This window comes from Canis lupus, chromosome 20, assembly GCF_048164855.1.
Source record: "Canis lupus baileyi chromosome 20, mCanLup2.hap1, whole genome shotgun sequence".
Lineage (NCBI taxonomy): Eukaryota > Metazoa > Chordata > Mammalia > Carnivora > Canidae > Canis > Canis lupus.
Genome location: NC_132857.1, coordinates 37,092,577 through 37,112,773, shown reverse-complemented (window position 1 = coordinate 37,112,773; position 20,197 = coordinate 37,092,577). Strand labels below are relative to the sequence as shown.

The window sequence follows — 20,197 nt, the reverse complement described above, 5'->3', positions numbered from 1 at the left end:
GGAACAGAGGTCCACATTGCCTTTTCCAAAATCTTTGGGGCCAGATGGGCTTTGGAACTTATAATTGGTTTTTAAGTATTTATAAGACAATATGGCGCCTATTGCATAAATTAGGTAACACCCCCAGCTCGGTTGGGGGGCAACAGTCTCTATTCAACCCGTGCAGTAAAATATATGAATATTTATACTGTGAGAAAAGACTAAAAATATCTAGCTAGCCCTGAGTCAGATCAGATTTTGTCACTGAGTTAGAAACCACCTCAGTTTACCGAACTTTGTGTTTTTGCAATTGAGACCTGTACAACCTCTAACCACCCATAGTCCCAACTTTGCTCCATGTCAGCCCTGTTGAGGGATTCTGAAGGCAGGCAGGGATGAGTATGTGGTCCAACTATTCCTTTGTGGCTAGAGGCTGGGACACCACAAAGGTGCTGGGTCTGGCTCCCTACGACAGCCTTCTTGAAGTCATCTTTTGGAATTTTATTCTTTCATTGGAAGGTGCTTCAAGAAATGGTCTTATGATACATCATGCATTTCGCATAAAAGATGTAAGAGAAATCAGTCTCTTCTCTGTTGAGATTCATTTGCTGAAGTATCTTCATGTCAGAATCCAATTTCACAAAGTTCCAGGTCTATAGGATGGATATGGCTAACCAATCATTTTATTTTATAATGTAGTCATGCATAATGGATAAAGTACGCTACTTTTCTCTCCTTTAACATGGCCTCCAGGTTTCTTCAGGTATGTCTGAAGGGAATTTGGATTCTGATCCTGATTGCTGTCCAGTGTGAGCATTTATGCCACATGTGGGTACCACCCCTAGAAGCCTGATCTTCTGGCCCCTGACCTGGTCCCTCCACATTAATGCTGGTTTGTACAGAGAAGTGTCTTTTAAACTTCAGGTCACGATCGTGAAATCACTTTGATGGTTGTCTTAACTATTTTTTTTTTTATTTATTTGAGAGAGAAACAGAGCAAGAGTGTCTGGCAGGGAGGGGCAGAGGGAGAGAGGGAAGCAGGATCCCCATTGAGCAGGGACCCCAATGTGGGGCTCAATCCTAGGACCCCAAAATCATGACCTGAGCCAAAGGCAGACAGTTAACCAACAGAGCCACCCCGGTGCCCCAGTCACCTATGTTCTAACTGTACATAATTACTACAAAATCTGGGTGATATACAGATAGCAACAAACTTTTATTTCTTTCTGAGATGTCTGGGAGTCGGCTGGGATCTCACTGATCCTGGCTGCACTCTTCTGGGTCCAGCTTTAAGCAGCAGTTTGTTTGGGCCTAGGTCTGTTCCATGCGTCCCTCAACTTCCTTGGGCCAGCATGGTATGTTATTGTCAAGATGGGTGTGCAAGTGGGCAAGCCCAACCACCCAAGTACACTTCCAAACCTTTGCTCATATCAAGTCTGCTAACAACCCACAGACCAAGCAAAAGCCCAAAGTAGTGGGATGGGGAAGACGACTCCACCCACTAGGATGCCATGACAAAGGTATCCGTTCTGGGGGAGTGAAGAATGGCGACCAATAATTCAGAGCTGTATATGTGAAAAAGGTAGAACATTAAAAATCAGAGTGTGGTATAAAAAGGCTAAGTACTGTCTCAAAAGACTTCTGTTTCCATTTAGATTATCAGTCATCTCTTATCTGAGCTCCCCGCTGTTGCCCTTGTCTCCCAGGTCTGTGGTCAGCACAGCTGCCAAGGCATCCCTGTTGAAATCTCCAAACCCTCCAATGGTTTCCCACACAGGTACCCTTCACGTTCCTCAAAACTCACCTGCTGGGCCTGCTTCTACCTCAACAACTTTACACTCAGTACCCCCTCTGCCTGGCATTTCCCTCACTTCTCATCAGCTTATTTATATTTATTTAATGCTAAGAACACAGATATCCTAAAGAGACAAACAATGGACAGTTTTTTCTAGACTGGATTTTGATCATAAAAACGCTAGCGATTCAAACTTCTGAAACAAAGCACACAAATCTAGAAAATACAAAACAATTTCTTATTGGAATTAAGCTGAAAGCATGTGAACCGTATCTTTAAAAGATAACAATATTAGAGATGCCTGGGTGGCTCAGTCGGTTACGCAGTTAAGGTGTGCCCTCGGCTCAGGTCATGATCCCAGGGTCCTGAGATTAAGCCCTACATCAGGCTCCCTGCTCATCAGGGAGTCTACTTCCCCTCTCCCTCTGCCTGCCACTCCCCCAACTCATGCTTTTTCTCTTTCTCAAATAAATCTTAAAAAAATATACCAGTATTAAAGTCATGCAGAGAAACTACCCATAGTTTTTAAACCGTAAAACCAATACCTGGTTTTCTACATGACGAAAATGAAAGCATGTAAAATAACATGCAGTTTATAGAATTCAAAGAAAATCAGGGTGGTTAAGAGGTGAAAGAGGCTATTAGGGACAGGGGACATTTTGTAAGCCAGATGCTCTGGTGTCATCTACGGCAAGCCTGGATAGAATCAGTAGCCAGCAAACTACCCGGCGCTCTGGTGAAGTTTCCAGAATGAAAACCAAGGTAGTTCCCAGTAAAGAATGTAAAGGCAGCCCCTAACTATTCATTATAAAATTGCAGATCACTTCCAAACCACTCTCCATGCTTCTTCCTTAAGCAGCAGGCTGGAGCAACATGTTTCATAGCTTACATTCCACCCTGCTTGTATGTCTTCCCTGCTGGAGTGTATTTAAGTTCTTTGTTCACTGCTGTATTCCCAGAGCCTGACCCAAAATAGAACCTCAAATATTTGTTGATTGAATGATTGAGTTGTCAGGTATTTGTTTTTCTCACGGAACAAGAAATACAGGGGTGAGTGGTCCCTGGATAGGTTCAAGAGGTTCGTCATGCCTTCAGGGAGCCAGGCTCTTCCTATGTTTTCAGTCAAGCTCAGGGTATCGGGATGTCTCTTCTCATGGTCTCAAAAGGTTAAGGCTGCTCCAGACACCTTGTCCTTCCCCAGCAACTTGTAAGAACAGAAGCTCTCCTAATGCATCTTGTGCTGCCAGCAGGAAAGTCACTTTGGCTCAGGGGTACTGTCTCCATCTTTTGCACCTCAAAGCCAGAGGAACAGCGGTGGTGCTGTGACCCTCAAAAGAGAGGGGCAACCCTTCGGGGTGTGGCCACTTCACAGTCCACTGCCCCCTCCACCCCGCCGCCTTACTGCCACCCAACACATGCACACAATCAGAACAGAACCATCCTCACTGCTTCACCTCCATACAGCTGTTCTGTCAGAAGAGGATGGTCCCCTTTCCCCTTCCCTATTTCCCCCAAGACCCAAGAACAGGAGAGATTTAATTACTTTGGGCATAGGGCTTTAAATTCCTAAGGAAAGCAGACTTACCAAACAAGAATCTTGTCATGTTTCTATTTTGTAGAAAATTAAATCAAATTAAAATTTAAAAACTTTATTATCTGAATAGATAATACATGTACATGGTATAAAATTCAAAAGGTACAAAAGATATACAGTGAAAAGTAATTCCCACCCCTCTTCCCAGAGGCAACCAAAGCTGTCAGGTTCCTGTGTATCTTCCCAGACAGTCTAGGCATATGCAAGCAGATATGCATGACAGATGAGCGTGTCTACACCACATACACACACGTGTATACCCAGTGACACACATTTTTCTCCATCCCCTTCCCATTTTTAATAACAAACCCTACTATACCAAGAACCATGCACCTTAGGGATCATCCCATGGCAGTACATACAGTGTGACTCTGTTAAATTTAACATCCCATTGTATGAATTCACCAATAATTTATTGAACCATTGTCCTACGTTGGTGGTAGTTTCCAACTTTTTGCTATTCCAAATAATGCTGCAGTAAAAATCCTCATATATGGAAACAATTCCTAGAGGCAGCATTGCTGGCTCAGAAAGCTTGTGCATTTGCACTTTTCATTGATATTATCCAACTGTCCTCCATGGATTTGTACTGTTCATACTTCTGCCAACACCACATCCCAGTGCTGCTCCCTACTTCCTGGTTTCATGTGGCTGAGTCATTTCAACCTGTCAAGTTACCTTTAGGTTCATGACACACTTTGAGCCAAAAGATGATCTAATCTCTGACATCTGCGTGTTCCCTCTCTCTTTCCCCCCGTCTGGGGAGAAAAATCACATGTGGAAGGTGATTTCTTTCAAAGGTTTGAGACCCCTGACACCTCTGACATCTGAACCTTAGAGGTTAGAGTATAACAAACAAACTGAGAGAGACTCTCAAGCTGCTGAATAAAACCGTCCACCTGTATGCAAACACAGCATAAATCAGACAAAAGTTTCAGTCTAAACTCTGCTAATCCAGAGATGCAAGTTGCAATTTAGAGAAGCTCTTTTATCCAACCAGAATTTGCTGGCCAATGACCCGAGCCAGACTCTGGGGGGACTGCGAGGTCCCTGCTTCCACTACACTTCCACTCTAGGGGGGTGGGCAGGCAACAGACTTCGCAAAGGACTAAGCGATCAAACAGCAGCATGTGCCACCAAGGGAGACAACAGCGGAAAAGGCAGAGTGTGATCGAGGCCGCAGGCAGACACCGAGTGGGTCTGTAGCGGGTCAGGCTGCCCATGACCTCAAATGGACAGTGGTCCAGGAAGCAGCAAGGACAACAGCCACGGGCAGGTGTGAGCTCGGCGCATTTGAGGAACTGATGTAAGGCTGATGTGGAAAACCGACGGTATTCCCCACACTGTCGAATGAGCCATAGTCCAGTTACCAGATCCCCTCAACGCTTTTATACATTTATCATGAGAAGAGTGGGGACCCTGACAACATGATTTTTTACGTAGTGTTCTTCAGCCTGTCGCTATGTGCTATTAGAAGAAATGCTCTGGACTTGGGGAAAAGGACTGAGAGAAGGCCCGGGGGGCTCCAAGGATGCTTCCAATAAGGCACCCCACCTGACTAGTGCCCAGGCACACAGACAGACGATGGGCACCTCACCATGCTGGGGCTCTTCACTGGACTGCTGTGCAGTCAGATGTGCTTGTACCTTGAAGCCAACACCGGACGCAAGTAAGCGCTTCCTTACTGTTCTTCCTCAAAGCACGCTTCAAGCCAACACTGCCCCTCAGCCTCAGCCGAAGTACCTGTTAAAGTTTATTGCTAGCATATCTACTTCCCATGTACACCAGTCACCTGTAGAGAGGGCAAGACAAGGCCACGTCCGGGTAACAGAAATCAAGGCGGCCCAGGTTTACCAGCCCGCGTGCCTACGGTCCATACTGCCTTTTCTGGCAGGTCTGCTTTGGTCACTACAGATGTGATCCATCGATATTCAACCAGAGATCATGGGGATGGTGCTTTGCCAGGTAGTAGAGGGCTGCCTGAGGCCTGCCCTGTCCTCTGCTCCTGGTTTGGGAGGTCCCAAGAGCTACACTGCTTGCCAAGGAGTGCTTCCTCAGCCTGAGCAAGGCCTGCTGTCTGTACCAGCCCCCCGGCCTTCTGGTCCTGCTTCAGTAGACACCGGCAGGGCGTGGCTACCCACAGAATATGGGCAATGGACCGAACCCAGTGAAAACCATACACATGAGACTCTAACAAGAACTCAGGCCTGACAAACCTGCAATCTGCCCTCTCTGTTCAAAAAGGAAACTCAATCCAACATCTCATCTTGGCAGTGTTCTCTAACGTTTGGCATCTCACTCTAGTACAATGAGCTGACCCCAGGGACCCATGAGACCGAATCCAGGGCAAGGACAAGAAGAAATACATCCAAATGTCTTCCTAGACACCTTGTGGTCCTCTAGTCTGTACTGCTCAGCAGCTCTGATTTTGGTTTAGATCAAGGCTGCCCCAGGTACGCCATGAGACGCGTGTAGGGAGGTGGTGCTCGACGCAGATGCTGGCAGAGAGTGCTAGGGTCCTGGGTGGCCAGCCCCGGGAAGGCTGCCATGTTAGCAAGCTCACGGCTCTGACAGAAGGGGGCAGCTAAAGGCTTCCCGGGGAAACCTCATTCCTCCGGAAGCACACATTTCATAAAAGTAACTTAAGCATTTTTTTTTTTTAAATCCAGAAAAGTCTCTGCACTTAGCCCAATACCCAGCCATACTCTGGGCACACAAGATGTCCTGGGAGGAACTCTCCTGAGTGGCTTCTGAAATGAAGGGGGCCCTTGGGGCATCACTTCAGCCTGTAAGGCCTGACTATAAGGCACGCTTGCTGTCCTAATTACTCACAAAGGCACCATCCACGCTGGAGGTCATCTGTGGCAAACATGCAGTTCTCAAAACTGCCTCCGGCAGTCTAATTTAAGATGTGTCCAAGGAATAGGAATGAATTTCTTATCTGTATTAGGCTTTGTGGATTATAAGGGGAAAAGAGATCTTCTGATAACTCCTATACCAAAACCAAATCAAATGAAATACTTTGGACACATAGCCCAATAGATGCCCTCACTTTTAAAAAGGGTTATTAAGTAGTTGCTTTGGATTAGTCATGGCATACTTTCCCTGATAGCAGAGAGGCAGGCTATGGAGCCCCAGAATCTAACCCACTCCTCCTCCCTACCGCCTTTGGACAAATAGACAATTTCATAACCACTCAAAACGTTGCTAGGGAGTGGGGTCTAAGAGTTTCTCAACAAGAAAACATCGATGTTTCCCTGAACCTGGAAGATTCTGTAGTTACACTGCTGTCCCCTCCCTTGCCCTCAGAGTGCCACCTGCTTTCTAGCAAGCACTAGCTTCAACTTCCCCGGCCCCTTTCAAAAATCAGTCTGCAGATGACCGTGGCCATGGGAGCCGCTGAGGGAGATGTACCTGGCCCAGGAGGGGCACGCTGAGCACACGGGGAGCACCACTTCAAACACTGCTGCTTCCTCTCCGCTCTGGGGGCAGCCATGCTCAGCAGACCGGCCTCGCTCCCGGGCACAGAAACCAATGGCTGTTGGTAATCTGGCATGAGATTTTTTTAGGTGTGCCCATGTCGGATTTACTTAATGCACACATTAGAGAGCTAAAAGTGAGCATGATGTTCCCATGACTGTACCAAATGCCCTTATTTGCCTGACATGCATCAGCTTTTACGTTTCATGGTCTGAGGTTGCTGAGCAGTCTGTGTGTGAGGTTTACACAGAACGAAGCACAAACGTCACACTGGGGTTAACTGAACCTGGCTGTGTTGCCAGATCCTGGGCTGCCAGGGCAGGAGGCGCTCCATGTCTGGTTTGGACTGCTCATTTCCTGAGGCCTCCAGTCTGCCTTTACTGCAGAGACAGGCCTGACCTCTCCTTTCCCAACAAGCATGCTGGTACTCTCCCTGTGTGCTTTTCAGTTTCTAATTACAGTCGTACTTTTTTTTTTTTTTTTATTACAGTCGTACTTTATCCAAAGGGGCCTTCCCCCCATCTCTGTTTATTAAAATGCAACTCCCCGTTCATTTGCAATCCTACCTCCCCCACGAAGTATCCTGGGTTTCTGCACACCTCCCTGCTCTTCTTCCTCCAATGTCCTCTGGTTCCTGCTCATGGCCAGTTGCTCTGGCATTTACCACATACTGCCCTGGACCTCACTGACTGGTGTGTGTCTTGTGTCTGCACTTAGTCTATGACCTGTCCGGAATGTGGAGCACAAGGGTGTGCTCATAATGAGGAGGGATGCACAAGACCACCCACGTTTGGCTGGGACTTATTGAGAAGGAGGGCATATTAAGGGGTCATTTGGGGTGGTGTCCTCAATATGAGGCCCCTGTTTTCAATTTTTGGTGAAAGAAACTCGAGTAGTGTGTAAGAATTAAAACAACGGCAGCCACTGAGCTTTCATGCTTGTTGCTGGCTGGCATCTCAAGGAAGGAACAAAAGGCACCAAGGGTGAGTGAAGGGCCCACGTGACCAACACTCACATGGGCTGGTCATTCAGCTAAAAGCCTTTGTTTACTTAAAAAAAAAACCTAACATCTATCTATCTATCTATCTATCTATCTATCTATCTATCTATCTATCTATCTATCTATCTCAGGCGACCAAGCTCTGAGGTCAAGTGGGCTGTTTCTGCTCCCCGGGCCACCTGCTGGATGCCTGAGATGCAGGGCCTGGGTTTAATACCTCTGTTTCCCTCAGTGCTTACTTCTCACTGGTTGCTCAATTAACATCTGCTAAACAAATGAATTCCTTTTTATTCAGAGAGTCCATACAAATACAGGTACCTTCATATGTGTGATGTTACTGGAGAAATAAAAGTTGAACTGATACAGAATAAAAACTGCTTGCGTTTCTTCACAGGAGAACAGGTGTTATCCAAGCCATCATGTTTACACCACCTGATTCCGTCAACAACAGAGAGATGAAATGGAAGCAGATGGGAGAAAGAAAATATCCAGGTGTTGAGATTATGACACTTGCGTCTTTACTGTAGTGTAGTGTTCAGAACCATCTCTCTCCATCTTGGGGTTGCTATATGGTGTTAAAAAAAAAAAATCAATGACATACGCTGATGTCTAGGAATTTTCAGGAGGCCTTGGCTTTCACCTTGGACAGCAGCACCTCATTCTTGCGGCCCTCCTGGAAAGGAAGCAGAGAAAGTAAGCAGGGAGGTGGTGACATTAGGTCCCACCTGAGGCTCTTTCCCCATCCCAGGAGGGACAGCGACTGATGGACTAACCACCCCCCTCCTGCCCTGTCCATGCTGCCACTAGCACAATGGAACTTCTGGGACAGGTTCACCTGCCTTTCAGTGCTAAAGTCACCATAAACGACAGTTGGGTTCTGGACTATCAGACCAAGAACTGGATGAGGATTAGGCACTGTCATTCCAAAACACTTCATGAAGCCACTAAAATCCTCCAGGGGCCAGAAGCAGCAAGCAGACACTTAAGCCCTGATCTTGGACCACTATGATAAGGATAGAGAAGGTCCTTAAAGCTAGCAGCCAAAGGAGTGACAAAAGGCAGACCTAGTTCACACAGCAAGCAGAGCACATGGCAAAGTTCTTACTCTGACAACATTCAAGATCATGAATATCCTTAGCTTTAAGAAAGAAACTCACAGAAGACTGGGTGAGGGATACATATAAAAAAAAATGATCTGTATGTGGGACCCCTGGGTTGCTCAGTGGTTGAGTATCTGCCTTCAGCTCAGGGCGTGATCCTGGAGACCCAGGATCGAGTCCCACATCAGGCACCCTGCACAGATCCTGCTTCTTCTCTCTCTGCCCGTGTCTCTGCCTCTCTCTCTCTGTCTCTCATAAATAAATAAATAAATAAAATCAATCTTTAAAGAAAACGAGCTGAAATAAGTAAGTAAATAAATAAATAAAATCTTTAAAGAAAACGAGCTGTATGCAATCCATTACTACAGGTGCTGAGGGAGATTACTGAGGGAGGTCGCTGGTCCTAGCCCCTGTGTGTGGAATCTGATGTCCAGTGGTACAAGGTCCCCTCTGCATCACTCTGTACCCACAAACATGTTCCAAAGCTTCTCATTAAGCATCCTCCTTCCCTCTTGTTCTCACTGGTCTTGACATCTTAGGATACCTCCATCTGCTGGCAAACAATGTCCCCTCCTTCCTTGGGCCATGTCACCCGGAGCCCCGTTAAAACTAAGAGGTGAATGTGGTAGTGGGAAGGGCCTGGAGAGGCAAGCTGGAGGGGCCCAGACCAGAGAGGGAGGCCAGGCCTCCAGGAGCCATGCTTCCCTGGAGATTCCCTTAGTGTGGAAGAAACTCTTCCAGCCTTGAACCCTCTGCACCAAAGACCGCCAAAGTCAATGCTTCCATCTCCCTGGGCCTGCCTAAGTGCTCCTAGCTCTCTGGAGGCCTTTTGTTCTTTCTGGCAGTGTCATGGCTCATGGCTGCAGTGACCCTGTTTTTTCTAAGTGCCAGTTCACCTGTAGGTACTTATCCTTCTCCTCAGAGCCGGAGAATAGCTAGGCTCTGGGCTGGGGGTATGGTTGAATTATTGTCAGTAGCAAGGTACTCTGACACTTCTTGAGCACATGTTTCTGGAAGGGGAGGCAGTTAATTGTTCCTGGGGGAGCAGAAAAGGAAAGAAGTTGAATAACATTTGTTATACTAGTGAAGAAAGCTTTCCTTTTAAAAAATGTGTTATTGAAAATAAAATAAAGTGAGTTATTAAGATTTGTTTAGGGAGATAACCTCCAGCCAAAAACAAAGTGTAGGTGGGGGTAAAGATGAAACAAGAACAGGAAGACAGTCATACTATTCTATTATTAACCTAACTTTCTCTACTTCTGCGGATTTTTTTTGAAAATTTCCATAATAAAAAAGATAAAACAACAAAATGATGAATAAATACATTTACTTGTCACCCACTTCAACTTTAATTTATATATATATGTATATTGGGAGGAGCTATGTAATTTAAATTCAGTTTGCCAACATATAACACCCAGTGTTTATCACATCATGCTCCCTCCTTAATGCCCATCACCCAGTCACCGCGTCACCCCACCCCACCCCCATCTCCCCTTCCATAATCTGTTTGTTTCCTAGAGTCTGGAGTCTCTCATGATTTGTCTTCCTCTCTAATTTTTCCCCACTTAGTTTCCCCTCCTTTCCTTATCCACTTCAACTTTTAAATGTGGCAAAATCAACTTAGAAGCATCAAATTGCTGCTGTGGGACAGTCCCCAGCAGGGACAATTCTGTGTATCACACAAAGATGAGATGATGCTTGGACTTCTCAGTAAAGGCATCCCAGGCTGTCACCTGGTATTAAGTTTCCTGCAATCTACTGAAGGCCTTTTAGGAAACCACAGAATGATACTGTCTCTCTGTTCAAAGCAAATACTGGAAAGGTCCTTTAGCATTTCTTTCTACAATAGATGGGAAAAAAAACTCCTTGCTTCTGTTTTTTTCCTACTGAAGACCGTATGGGGCCCACCATGTACCAGACATGGTACTTCAGCCCCCTCGACATTAGGTACTCAAAGTCAGCTTCATGAAAATGTATGGTCTGCATTTGTCAGTGCTAGGCTAGAATTTAAACCTTGCTTTGATGACCTTATGAGAGACTGTGGTTTAGAGACATCATTAATGAACGTAATGTGGCAATTAAAGTGGTTTCCGAGTATGTGCTGTTCCCTGGCAGACTTGCTAATAACAAACCTGCTGGGATGAGCAAGCCAATGGAAATTCAGAGATGGCTGGGTGTCTCTAACCAGTGTCTTGATACCAGAGGAGGCAGGGAGTCAGGATGAGCACCACTGTTGCTCAATGAACGTGCAATAAGCCAAACCCAATGAAGGAACTGCTAAGGTAGCCAGGGCCACACTCTAGGCGATGATACTGTGCTCTGCATGAAAAGTAACTGCTGCCAACACAAGGGCCAGAGACCAGGATATACAGTGAGACTTCAGAACCCAGGAGGAGAAGACCAGGCAGGTTGGAGAGAGGCAAAGAAAGCAAGCAGAACAGAGAGGGTTCTGGAAGAAGATCCTGCCCTGGGATGAAAGTCTGCTTTTCCAAACTGATCTATGACACATGAGATCTTAACAGGTACTGCAAGCTGCAAAATAGCAGAATTACTCTGGTTGAAGGAATGGAGAGGAAATTGGGGAGCAGCAAGCCTCCACTGCCACTTCCTCCTGAACCTGCAGTGGCCCCAAGAGGGGCCAAGTTACCTCAGAGGAGCTAATAGGAAAAGCTTAAGATATTGGAACACTGAAGGGCAGCCGCTAATCTTAAATTTTTGCCAAGTAAAGTGTTAAAAAAAAAAAAGAGTAAATACTATCAATTTTAATGTAAAAAAAAAAACAAAAAAAAAATGCCTTTTTTTTTTTAAGGTGACTCTTTTAAATGATATATATTTAGTCGTCTGAAGGACATTTATTCCCCTTTCCCCCTCTTGTTTTGGACTAAGGAAAACAGGCATGGGGAAGCACAGGAGCCGGTTAGGAGGGACCCACCCTTTTTCTCTGATGTGACCCTCTCTGCACCCCAGGGAGGCAGGAACACAGAAAGCTTGATGCTTAACACATCTGAAGGAACCTTTTCCTTTGGAGGTCATCTTAAGCCTTCAGCCCTGAGAGCGTGTAGTGCAAGAATGAGCTCTTCCATTTCACTTTTATTTGGTTTGAATTTGACAGCTTATACTTATCCTCCTCAATTTAATCTGCTTTTTGTTTCTGCTGTCAAAAGGGCAGTGCTGGCATGTCCAAGCAACATTTAATTCTTCTCTGCTGGGCCTTTTCTCTTTCTGAGTTATTTGCATTAAAGGGAAAAAAGAGCTCTGTTGGGGAACAGCGGGTCCTGATTGATCCTTGCCAGCTCGCTCACTAGCCCTTCCAGAACTTCAGCTCCAACCCCTGCTAACCACAGGGGGCTCCCAGACCCCGAGCACCTCACCCCGTCACTCTCCCACCTGCCTGGCCTCAGGGTCTCACTCCTGCTTTGCCCCTGACCAAGCCCTGACTCGAGAGAGACCTCCCCTAACCATACATCTCCTTGTGTGCCCCTGCCTCTGGCAAAAACTGAAGTTAGTTCTTTTTTTTTTTTATTACTTGTTTACTAGGGTTTGTGTTTCCTAGCTTGTTATCTGTCTCCCCAACCACAACACAAGCTCCTTGACAGAGGAAGCAGGTCTGTTTAACAACCAGCTATATCCCCAGGGGCATGGTAGGAGCTGGAATAACACTGATGGAAAGTGTGAGAATTTTGAAATGTCTGTGGGTTGTGGCCCCTAAAAGTTAAATTAAAAAAAAGGAGGGGGGGAGGAGAAGTAGGAAAGGAAAATAGAGAAGGAAAGAAGGGAAAAAAAAGTCTTTAAAAGTACACAGGAATAGGACGCCTCAATGGCTCAGTCAGTTAAGTGTCTGCCTTCAGTTCAGGTCATGATCCCGGGATCCTGGGATGGAGCCACATGGGGCTCCCTGCTCAGTGGGAGTCTGGTTCTCCCTCCCCCCTTGCCCCTCCTCCCTTCTCATGCCATCTCTCTCAGATAAATATAACCTTAAAAAAATGTACACAGGAATAAAATTATTGGTATGAAGAGATCCTGTTTTATTCTGTAGATCAAACACCAGGATACAACCTACATCTCTAGCTCCTCTATGCTCAGCAATCTCTACACTCACTGAGACCACATGGATTTGGCCTGGAAACGGGGAAGGAATTCCTGAAAATGAAGTTGCCAATATCCTAGTAAATGACAAAATGAAGTCTTCCTTCTAGAAAATCTCAAGAAGAGAGCACTTTTCTTTCCTGACCCATACAGAGTAACTTTGCCCAAATGCAGAAAAGGCCAGGACAAACACAATTCAGTGAGTGTAGGGTGTCAGAGGAGTGAGATGCAGTGCTAGATGCTCTCATCCCTCACTGGCCCAGCAGATCTCAACAACAAGGAAACAGGTTTGGGGGGTTTTGTTACTGCCCAAGTGCACAGCTGGTAAGTGGTAAAGGCAGGGTTCAGACCCAGCTCCTCATGCTCAGAGTTCATTCCTCCCACCGGCTTCTCAAGGCCCACCCCCCACCTCAGATGGAGGGAGGGAGAATTTCAGATCTGAATATGTAACGAATGTTATTTCCAGGTGGCCTTTGATGCTATTTTATTTGTGAGTTTACTAATGCTTACTAAATGTCAGGTGAATGAAAATAAAGACGTGATGTCTCTTAGAACCCTCAATTCGGGACTTGAGATGGGTCACTGAACCACGCAGTCCTGAACTACTGACATGCCACACTTTACTGTCAGATCACACTGCCAACCTGCTGTTTCCCCACCTACAGACCAGTGGAAAACCAGGGAATCACTCTGGTTTTGAAAGGCTCATCTTGGATGAACACTAATCCCCCCATAGCCTTATATGCCCAGCCCCATCTTCCTCTTTACCTCCTTGAACTCCTTCACAGTCTTAAAGTACAGCCTCTGTTTTTCTAACAGTTCCAAGTACTGGTCGTTCAACTGATCTCTTCTCATTTTGTTCTCTTGCTTCTTCTTTTCCATCTGTTGAAACATTTTAGGAAATGATGAGGAAAGGGGCATGTTGTGATCAAGGACTGCTGGCAACACCCAAAAGGCGACTATTACCAATATAATCATGGACTTCCTTCCAGTATTTCTCTTCTGTACATCATTTCTGAGACTGGCCTATTTATTTGCATGATATTACATAGAGGCTTCTCTAATTTACTCAGGAATTCTGCATTGCACACTAACTGTCCCACTTTTGTGTGTGTGTGTTTACCATTTCACAATCAACAGGCTGGTGGTTCTCAACCAGGGGCTATTTTGCCCCCAAAGGGCATGAGGCAATGTCTGGGGATGGATTAGATGGCCACCACTGTGAGGAGAGGGTGCTACAGGTACCTTCTAATAAGGGCCAGGGATGCTGCTAAACATTCTACAACATAGAGGACAGATCCCACATGATAAGGGGTCATCTGGTCCAAAAATGTTAATTGTGTTGAGAGTAGAAAACTCTTATGTAAATAACTGAGTTCTCTTTCACTTAACAAGTATTTCTATGCTATTGTGTACTTTCTACAATCAAAACTTAAAAAAACTATACAATATTCCCAATCATACTCCTTACCCATCTTTCTAATGGTGGACAATTTAGGTTGTTTCCAGGATGGTGACCTCATAAATAAAGGTTGATTTGGGTTAAAGAGATTTTCCTGAGGTACCTAACAGCTTAGTCTTTCAACAAATATTGTGTGGACACCCTGAGGACTAAATGTGATGGTGATGAGGCAATGTTACTGCTCCCATGGAGGGAGCATGCCAGAGGGGCTGATGCTAACCAAGCACTTCACACAACGAGCTCTGTGTGCAAACTTCTACTGGTGATCGCTTCTGTGAAGAGAATGACAGGGTTTGGTGATAGAGAGGAGGGTTGGATGCATGACCTCTTCAGACCAGATGGTCAGGGAGGGCTCTCTGAGGAGGTGACATTCAGGCAGTGGTTTGTGCACTATCTCCAGAAGCACATGAAAGCATCACCCATATGGTGAGGGCAGAAAGCTGTGGTGGCCAGCAGGTGCCTGGCTTGCAGCACGTGCTCAAGAGCTGGATGAAATCGCTGGTCTTCTGATGCTTGCGCGGTGCTTCCAAGTTACATCGTGGAAGGGATTGCCCAGTAAATACAGGTTAAAGTTCAACTGGCTGCACTGTATTCCAGTTGTCCCCCTCTCCAGGCCATGGGTTGATCACCTGGTGAACTGCAACCCGGTGCCCCCACTCCCTATCCCAGCCTGGCTGAGGGGAAAGCCCACCCCATATGGACATTTGTCTGCCTGGTCTACTCCTGACTGTGCATCTGGCTCCTAAGTCACCTGGTGACCTAATCCTGAGACCCTCTGGCTCTCTTCTTTCCACAGGTCTGAACATGGACACCTGTCACATGTCTGTGCCCATGTCTGGAGTCTGATAACCTGCCTGCCTCTCTGGGGACTCTGGCTAGGCCCATCCTACACTCAGCCCTGGCTTAGTGGTCTGCACTGCTCCTGTCTGGCAGGCTTCCTGATACTGTCCACATGACTAAGGTTCCTGCCACAATGCCCACTGCTGTTACTTCCTGTACACCACTTCCCACAGCTGCTAGGAACATTTTGTGCTGCAGTGGATGGGATCTCACTGCTGAGTCCGTACCTCTTAAGTAGCAGAGCCTGGCTGATGGATCTCAGACCTTTCCTTCCTGCTCTGTCCTCCAGCAGAAAATCTGGCCATGACTGACTATGTCTTAGTGATATAAACAAGGTACTTCAATAAATTTAATTTGAACATCTCCAGGACCCACCATGGAAGGTGGCAGAGCAACCCTGCAAAGAACTGAGCTTGAAGCCAGAAAGGCCTGGGTTCAAATCCTACTTCAATCACTCACTGTGTATCCCTGGAAAGACTTTTAAAATCTTTCTGAATGACCAGTCGCCTATTTGCAAAATAAGGATAATATCACCTAGATTACAGGTTACAAGGTATATATGATATTAAATGTTAAGTGAATGACACATCACTTGGTTTATGGTAGCTACTCAATAAAGACTGTTTTATCTTCACACTGGACACCCTACAATGTACCTGGTAAAAAGTTATACTAAGAGTCCTCTTCACTCTCAGAATCAGGAGCTGATTCTTAGGTCTGAGTTTTATTTTCACACTATTCTAGCAACCCCCTATACAGGCCCACCATTTCCACTCCTTGTTTAATCCACTTCACACTCTAGGTCAGGAACCCCAGATTCTTTTGCTGAGCACTCGCCCTTAGTATTCCAGAGCTCCAGAGACTTCATGTCTTCAGGATGAGGTCAAAATGCCTTCCAGTATGTGAGTCTCTTCACTCAGAAACCCTTCTATGCACCATAACACCTTTTCTATTGCTTGTACGCACTGTCAGTCTATGATCTACTCTATGTACACCTTGCCACCGTCAGTTCTGGAGATGTGTGTGCTCTTTGAGGACACAGGCTCCCGTGCCACATATACTCTGAGCAGGAACCATCGTGGCATCCATGTAGGGAAGGCTGTGGTTTTTTAAAGATAGCAAAAGACATGCATTCAAATGAATGTTGTTCTGCAAAGACAGACTTCTTACATTTGAAGTGCCAGCCAATATTCAAACCTGACCAGGACCCCTCTTTGAGAACTATCTTTGCAGTCAACTGAATGGATTTATTCACTCAGCAAATAGTTCTTGGAAGCCCACCATGAGTCAGGTGCCAGGTTCGCCCTGGCCATGCACACATGAATGAAGAGATTACGTCCACTTCCTTCCCTAGGAATGTATCTCCTCGTAACAGGAAGGGAAAGCCAAAGGAAAAAAAAACCCTCAATAAATTCCTAGTGTTCTTTAGTATGGACAAGAGCAGCTCTACGGGGTGTTTGTGTGGCTCAGTCAGTTAAGCCACTGTCTCTTGATTTTGGCTCAGGTCATGATCTTGGGGTTGTGAGGTTGAGCCCCGCACTGGGGTCCGTGCTGGGGCCTGGAGCCTGCGCGCCTCCCCTAGGAGGAACATAATGGCAGGATGGCAAGGTAGAAAGGTCCATCACACTGAGATCGGGGCTGTAAAAGCCTGCAGACTAGGTTCTCTGTTGTCGTCCTCCTTCACTATACCCTTACCTGCCTTGGGCAGATGCACATGTGCAAGTAGGTCAGGTGCTGCCTTAGGACTGCTTTCATTTTGGGGGCTGAATAGTCTTGTCACTGGTAATTTTTTTTTTGCCCCACTGACATCATTTTATTGAAGTCATTAATGGAGAGATTAATATTTTCTACAAGGGAAGGGATAGAAACAGCTTTTGCCCTTAGTTCATCTCCTGTGAGATGAGATTATAGGCAGCTTGAATGTTTGCCTCTTGTGAGTGGGTTTTTATGATGACAAATCCTTCGTGTGTTTACACTCTGGTGTCACTCACTGTACCACTCTGCTCCAGCTCCTGAGAGAAGCTGCCCTGAGTCCCCAGAAGGTTTTACTGCCAGGCCTGAGGACCACTCTGGTGTGATCCATTTTTTAAAGGGATCAAACGTAAGAGATTTGGAAATATTAGTGAGGACTCATCTGATTATAACAGTAGAAAACCATGGCTACGTCTGGTTTCTAGAGTCTGAATCTTCTTTGCTACTGTGAAGATGGCCCAAGTGCAGAGTCACAAAGTGATGAAAACTCCATGCTGAATGATTCTCTGTAAAGCTATCTCTGGAACTCCCACAATGCTTATCGATTCTTCTTTTCTCTTTTGACTTCTGAGGCATAATATCCTCTTACTTTGGAATTCACTTCGACAATTATTTGCACTTTTTATAGAGGATTCCTGAAAACTAAAATGTTCTCAAGATCCTAAGGAATGAATGGTAGAATTTCAGGAACCAAAGATCCAGTGAAGAATAGATTGTGGGCAAGAGGGAAAGCCTGCTGGTGAAAGCTGGCTTCCTCATCTATATAACAGGGATAAACTACTCACTTAGAAAAGCTTCTAGGAGGACCAGCACCATGCTTGGCCCACAGCAGGTGTTCAATCCATGGGACTACTGTTAAAAGCTGCCTTTAAACCACCAGGCTGTGGATCTGGTGCTGGCCATTGCAGGGTCAGAGGTATGCTGGGAACCCACACTATAGACACTGAAGATGTGTCTTCTGAACTGGGAACACATTACTAAGACAAGCAGAAGAAGCCTATCCTTCTCAAGGTCTTCTCCAAAACCAGTATGAGGTCCTGGTTGCACTATAGAAAACAAGCCCTCTCACCTTCATTCTGCTCTGCTTAATTCCTTCTACAATCTGTTCCATCTGACGTAAAAACTGGTCCCGGGCAGTAGGGGAGGCCATGGCTCTGAAAGGAAAAATCGGCAGAGTGAAAACCAGCATGGAGGACGCTGAGGAAGGGGGAGGCATCAAGGAGTCTGCCCCGTGCCCAGATGATGCTCTTTTGAGACATGGTGGACTCCTGGGGGCCCTTGGGCCCCAGGCAGTTAGAGATTCTAAATCCATGGGACACACGACAATTAGCTTCATTTCATAACTGAATACTAATCTTTTCTCCGATTTTATCTGCAATTTGCTTAAGTAATACGTATTTTCTTAAAGCAAAACAAAATGTTATTAAAATCAACAAAAACACTTCTTGCTTTGATGATGACATGAACTGCCTAAGAAATGAATCCCATTTAGTTTTCAGAAATGTGAGGATTTGGAGACACTGCTCAAGACTGGTAGAAATATTCTCTGAGCTTTTCCTAAAACCAGGGTCAGGAAACCTGGTCCTGTTCCTAAAAGCAGCAGTTAAATGAGTGGATTTCCTGGTGTCTGAAAATTGCTCCTTTCACTTCCTGTTGTGCACTGGGAATCGCACCAGAAGGATCAAAGCACTCAGATACAGGGATTGAGAATTATTCCAGAGGCTGATAGAGAGAAGAACTCATCACAAAACCACTCAAACACTGCAGCCTTTCTCAATTATCAGGAATGATGATGAAGGTACCATTTAGAGAAATGTCACAGGGTTATAAGTCACTAATTGAATCTGATTCTTATCAGGGAGTTATGGCTTTTTTGGTCTGTTTTGAGTTAGAAACAAAGCCTAACATTTAGAGTTTGTAATCCATTCAGATCTTAGTCACTGATCACTTGCCAGGGGATCAGAAAGGTTTGTACAGACAGCAAGCCTTGGGGCTCCTGGAAGGTGAGCAGGCCACTGAGCATGCTTGAGGGCTGGTATGACCTGGGTACAACAGGGCCCTGCCATACAATTTTTGGAGAAAATGAATTCTTATATGAATAAAGTAAAAGATGCACATTGACTTAAACACAAAATCTATCATTAGATTTAAAAAATCTTTTTGAAAATTAGATTATTTCATTATCTAAATCATAAAGCATCTCTATGTGCTTAAGAACTAATGGTAGTAATCTAATCCTAACAAGACAGAAGTAATATACAAAGAGTTTATAGTAGTGAGGCACAGTCAAATTACTTCAAAGTTAACTTTTTTACCCCAGATATTCCTTGGTGTTTCTCAAACTCAAACACCACCATTATTTTTGCAAGAACGCAGAGACCATGTAAACCAAGACACATGTGTACTTGGCAGTAAGAGTGAGAGTGTAAAGACCACATATCTAGCACCGTCTCACTCCTTGTACTTCCCTAACATGAAGGTGAGCCAAAAGCACAGTGCAGGGTACACCAAGGTACTGACGGGAAGGAGGACTGCTAGTACTTACTGTGAGAAGTTCTCATGAATTGAGTTCAGCAAGCTAATCTGAAGAAGAAAGGGGAAAAAAAGGAAAAACTGTAAGCAAAAGGATGAAAGATCTCTGTGTGGCTCCAAACACTGCTAAGCTGTCTTGTCTCTGGACACTGCTTCTGAAAGCAGCACACCTTGTTTACAGATGAAAGAACGTGAGAAAAAGAGCAGCATGCTCTTAGCCCCATGGTTTTTCCCAGAGCATCGACCTTCTGACAACCCATGACCCCAGGAATGTAGGAAGAGGGCCCCTAGAAGGGCCAAAATTCCATATGAGAAGACACTCAGCTAACATTAGGGTCCTTTGGGCAGCTGCCACCAGTTCTTGTTTCCTCACCAAAAGTGTACTTTGTTTTCAGGGCTATCAGATTAGTGGAGGGCCAGTTGTGGGGGAGAGCGAGGACACCATGCCCATCCTGTTACTTCCTAATGTGGCCAGCCGTGGGGCGGCTCTGAGGACCTGCATGGGAATGCATCATTCAAGGCCCCATGGGGAGAACTCTCCCATGGAGAATGCCTTAGCCTGCACAGGCGGACC

At 45.6% G+C, this 20,197-nt stretch overlaps 1 protein-coding gene across 10 annotated transcripts in view; it reads right to left on the bottom strand.

The window, feature by feature from the left end:
- Positions 1-8,113: 8,113 nt before the first annotated feature.
- The window catches only part of CCDC93 (CCC complex scaffolding subunit CCDC93), a 90,939-nt gene continuing 78,855 nt past the window's right edge, over positions 8,114-20,197 (bottom strand). For 6 of the 10 annotated variants that reach the window (XR_012013132.1, XR_012013133.1, XR_012013134.1 and 3 more), the window contains 5 exons: positions 19,637-19,674; positions 18,161-18,245; positions 13,806-13,919; positions 9,845-9,984; positions 8,114-8,521 (listed from right to left, as the gene is read on the bottom strand). Coding sequence is in view for 4 of the 10 variants with exons in the window: in XM_072788941.1 (XP_072645042.1) it covers positions 8,468-8,521; positions 13,806-13,919; positions 18,161-18,245; positions 19,637-19,674 (291 nt within the window). In the remaining 6 variants the exon portion in view is untranslated. The remainder of the gene's footprint in view (positions 8,522-9,844; positions 9,985-13,805; positions 13,920-18,160; positions 18,246-19,636; positions 19,675-20,197) is intronic. The other 4 variants (XM_072788941.1, XM_072788942.1, XM_072788943.1 and 1 more) reach the window with 1 other exon arrangement.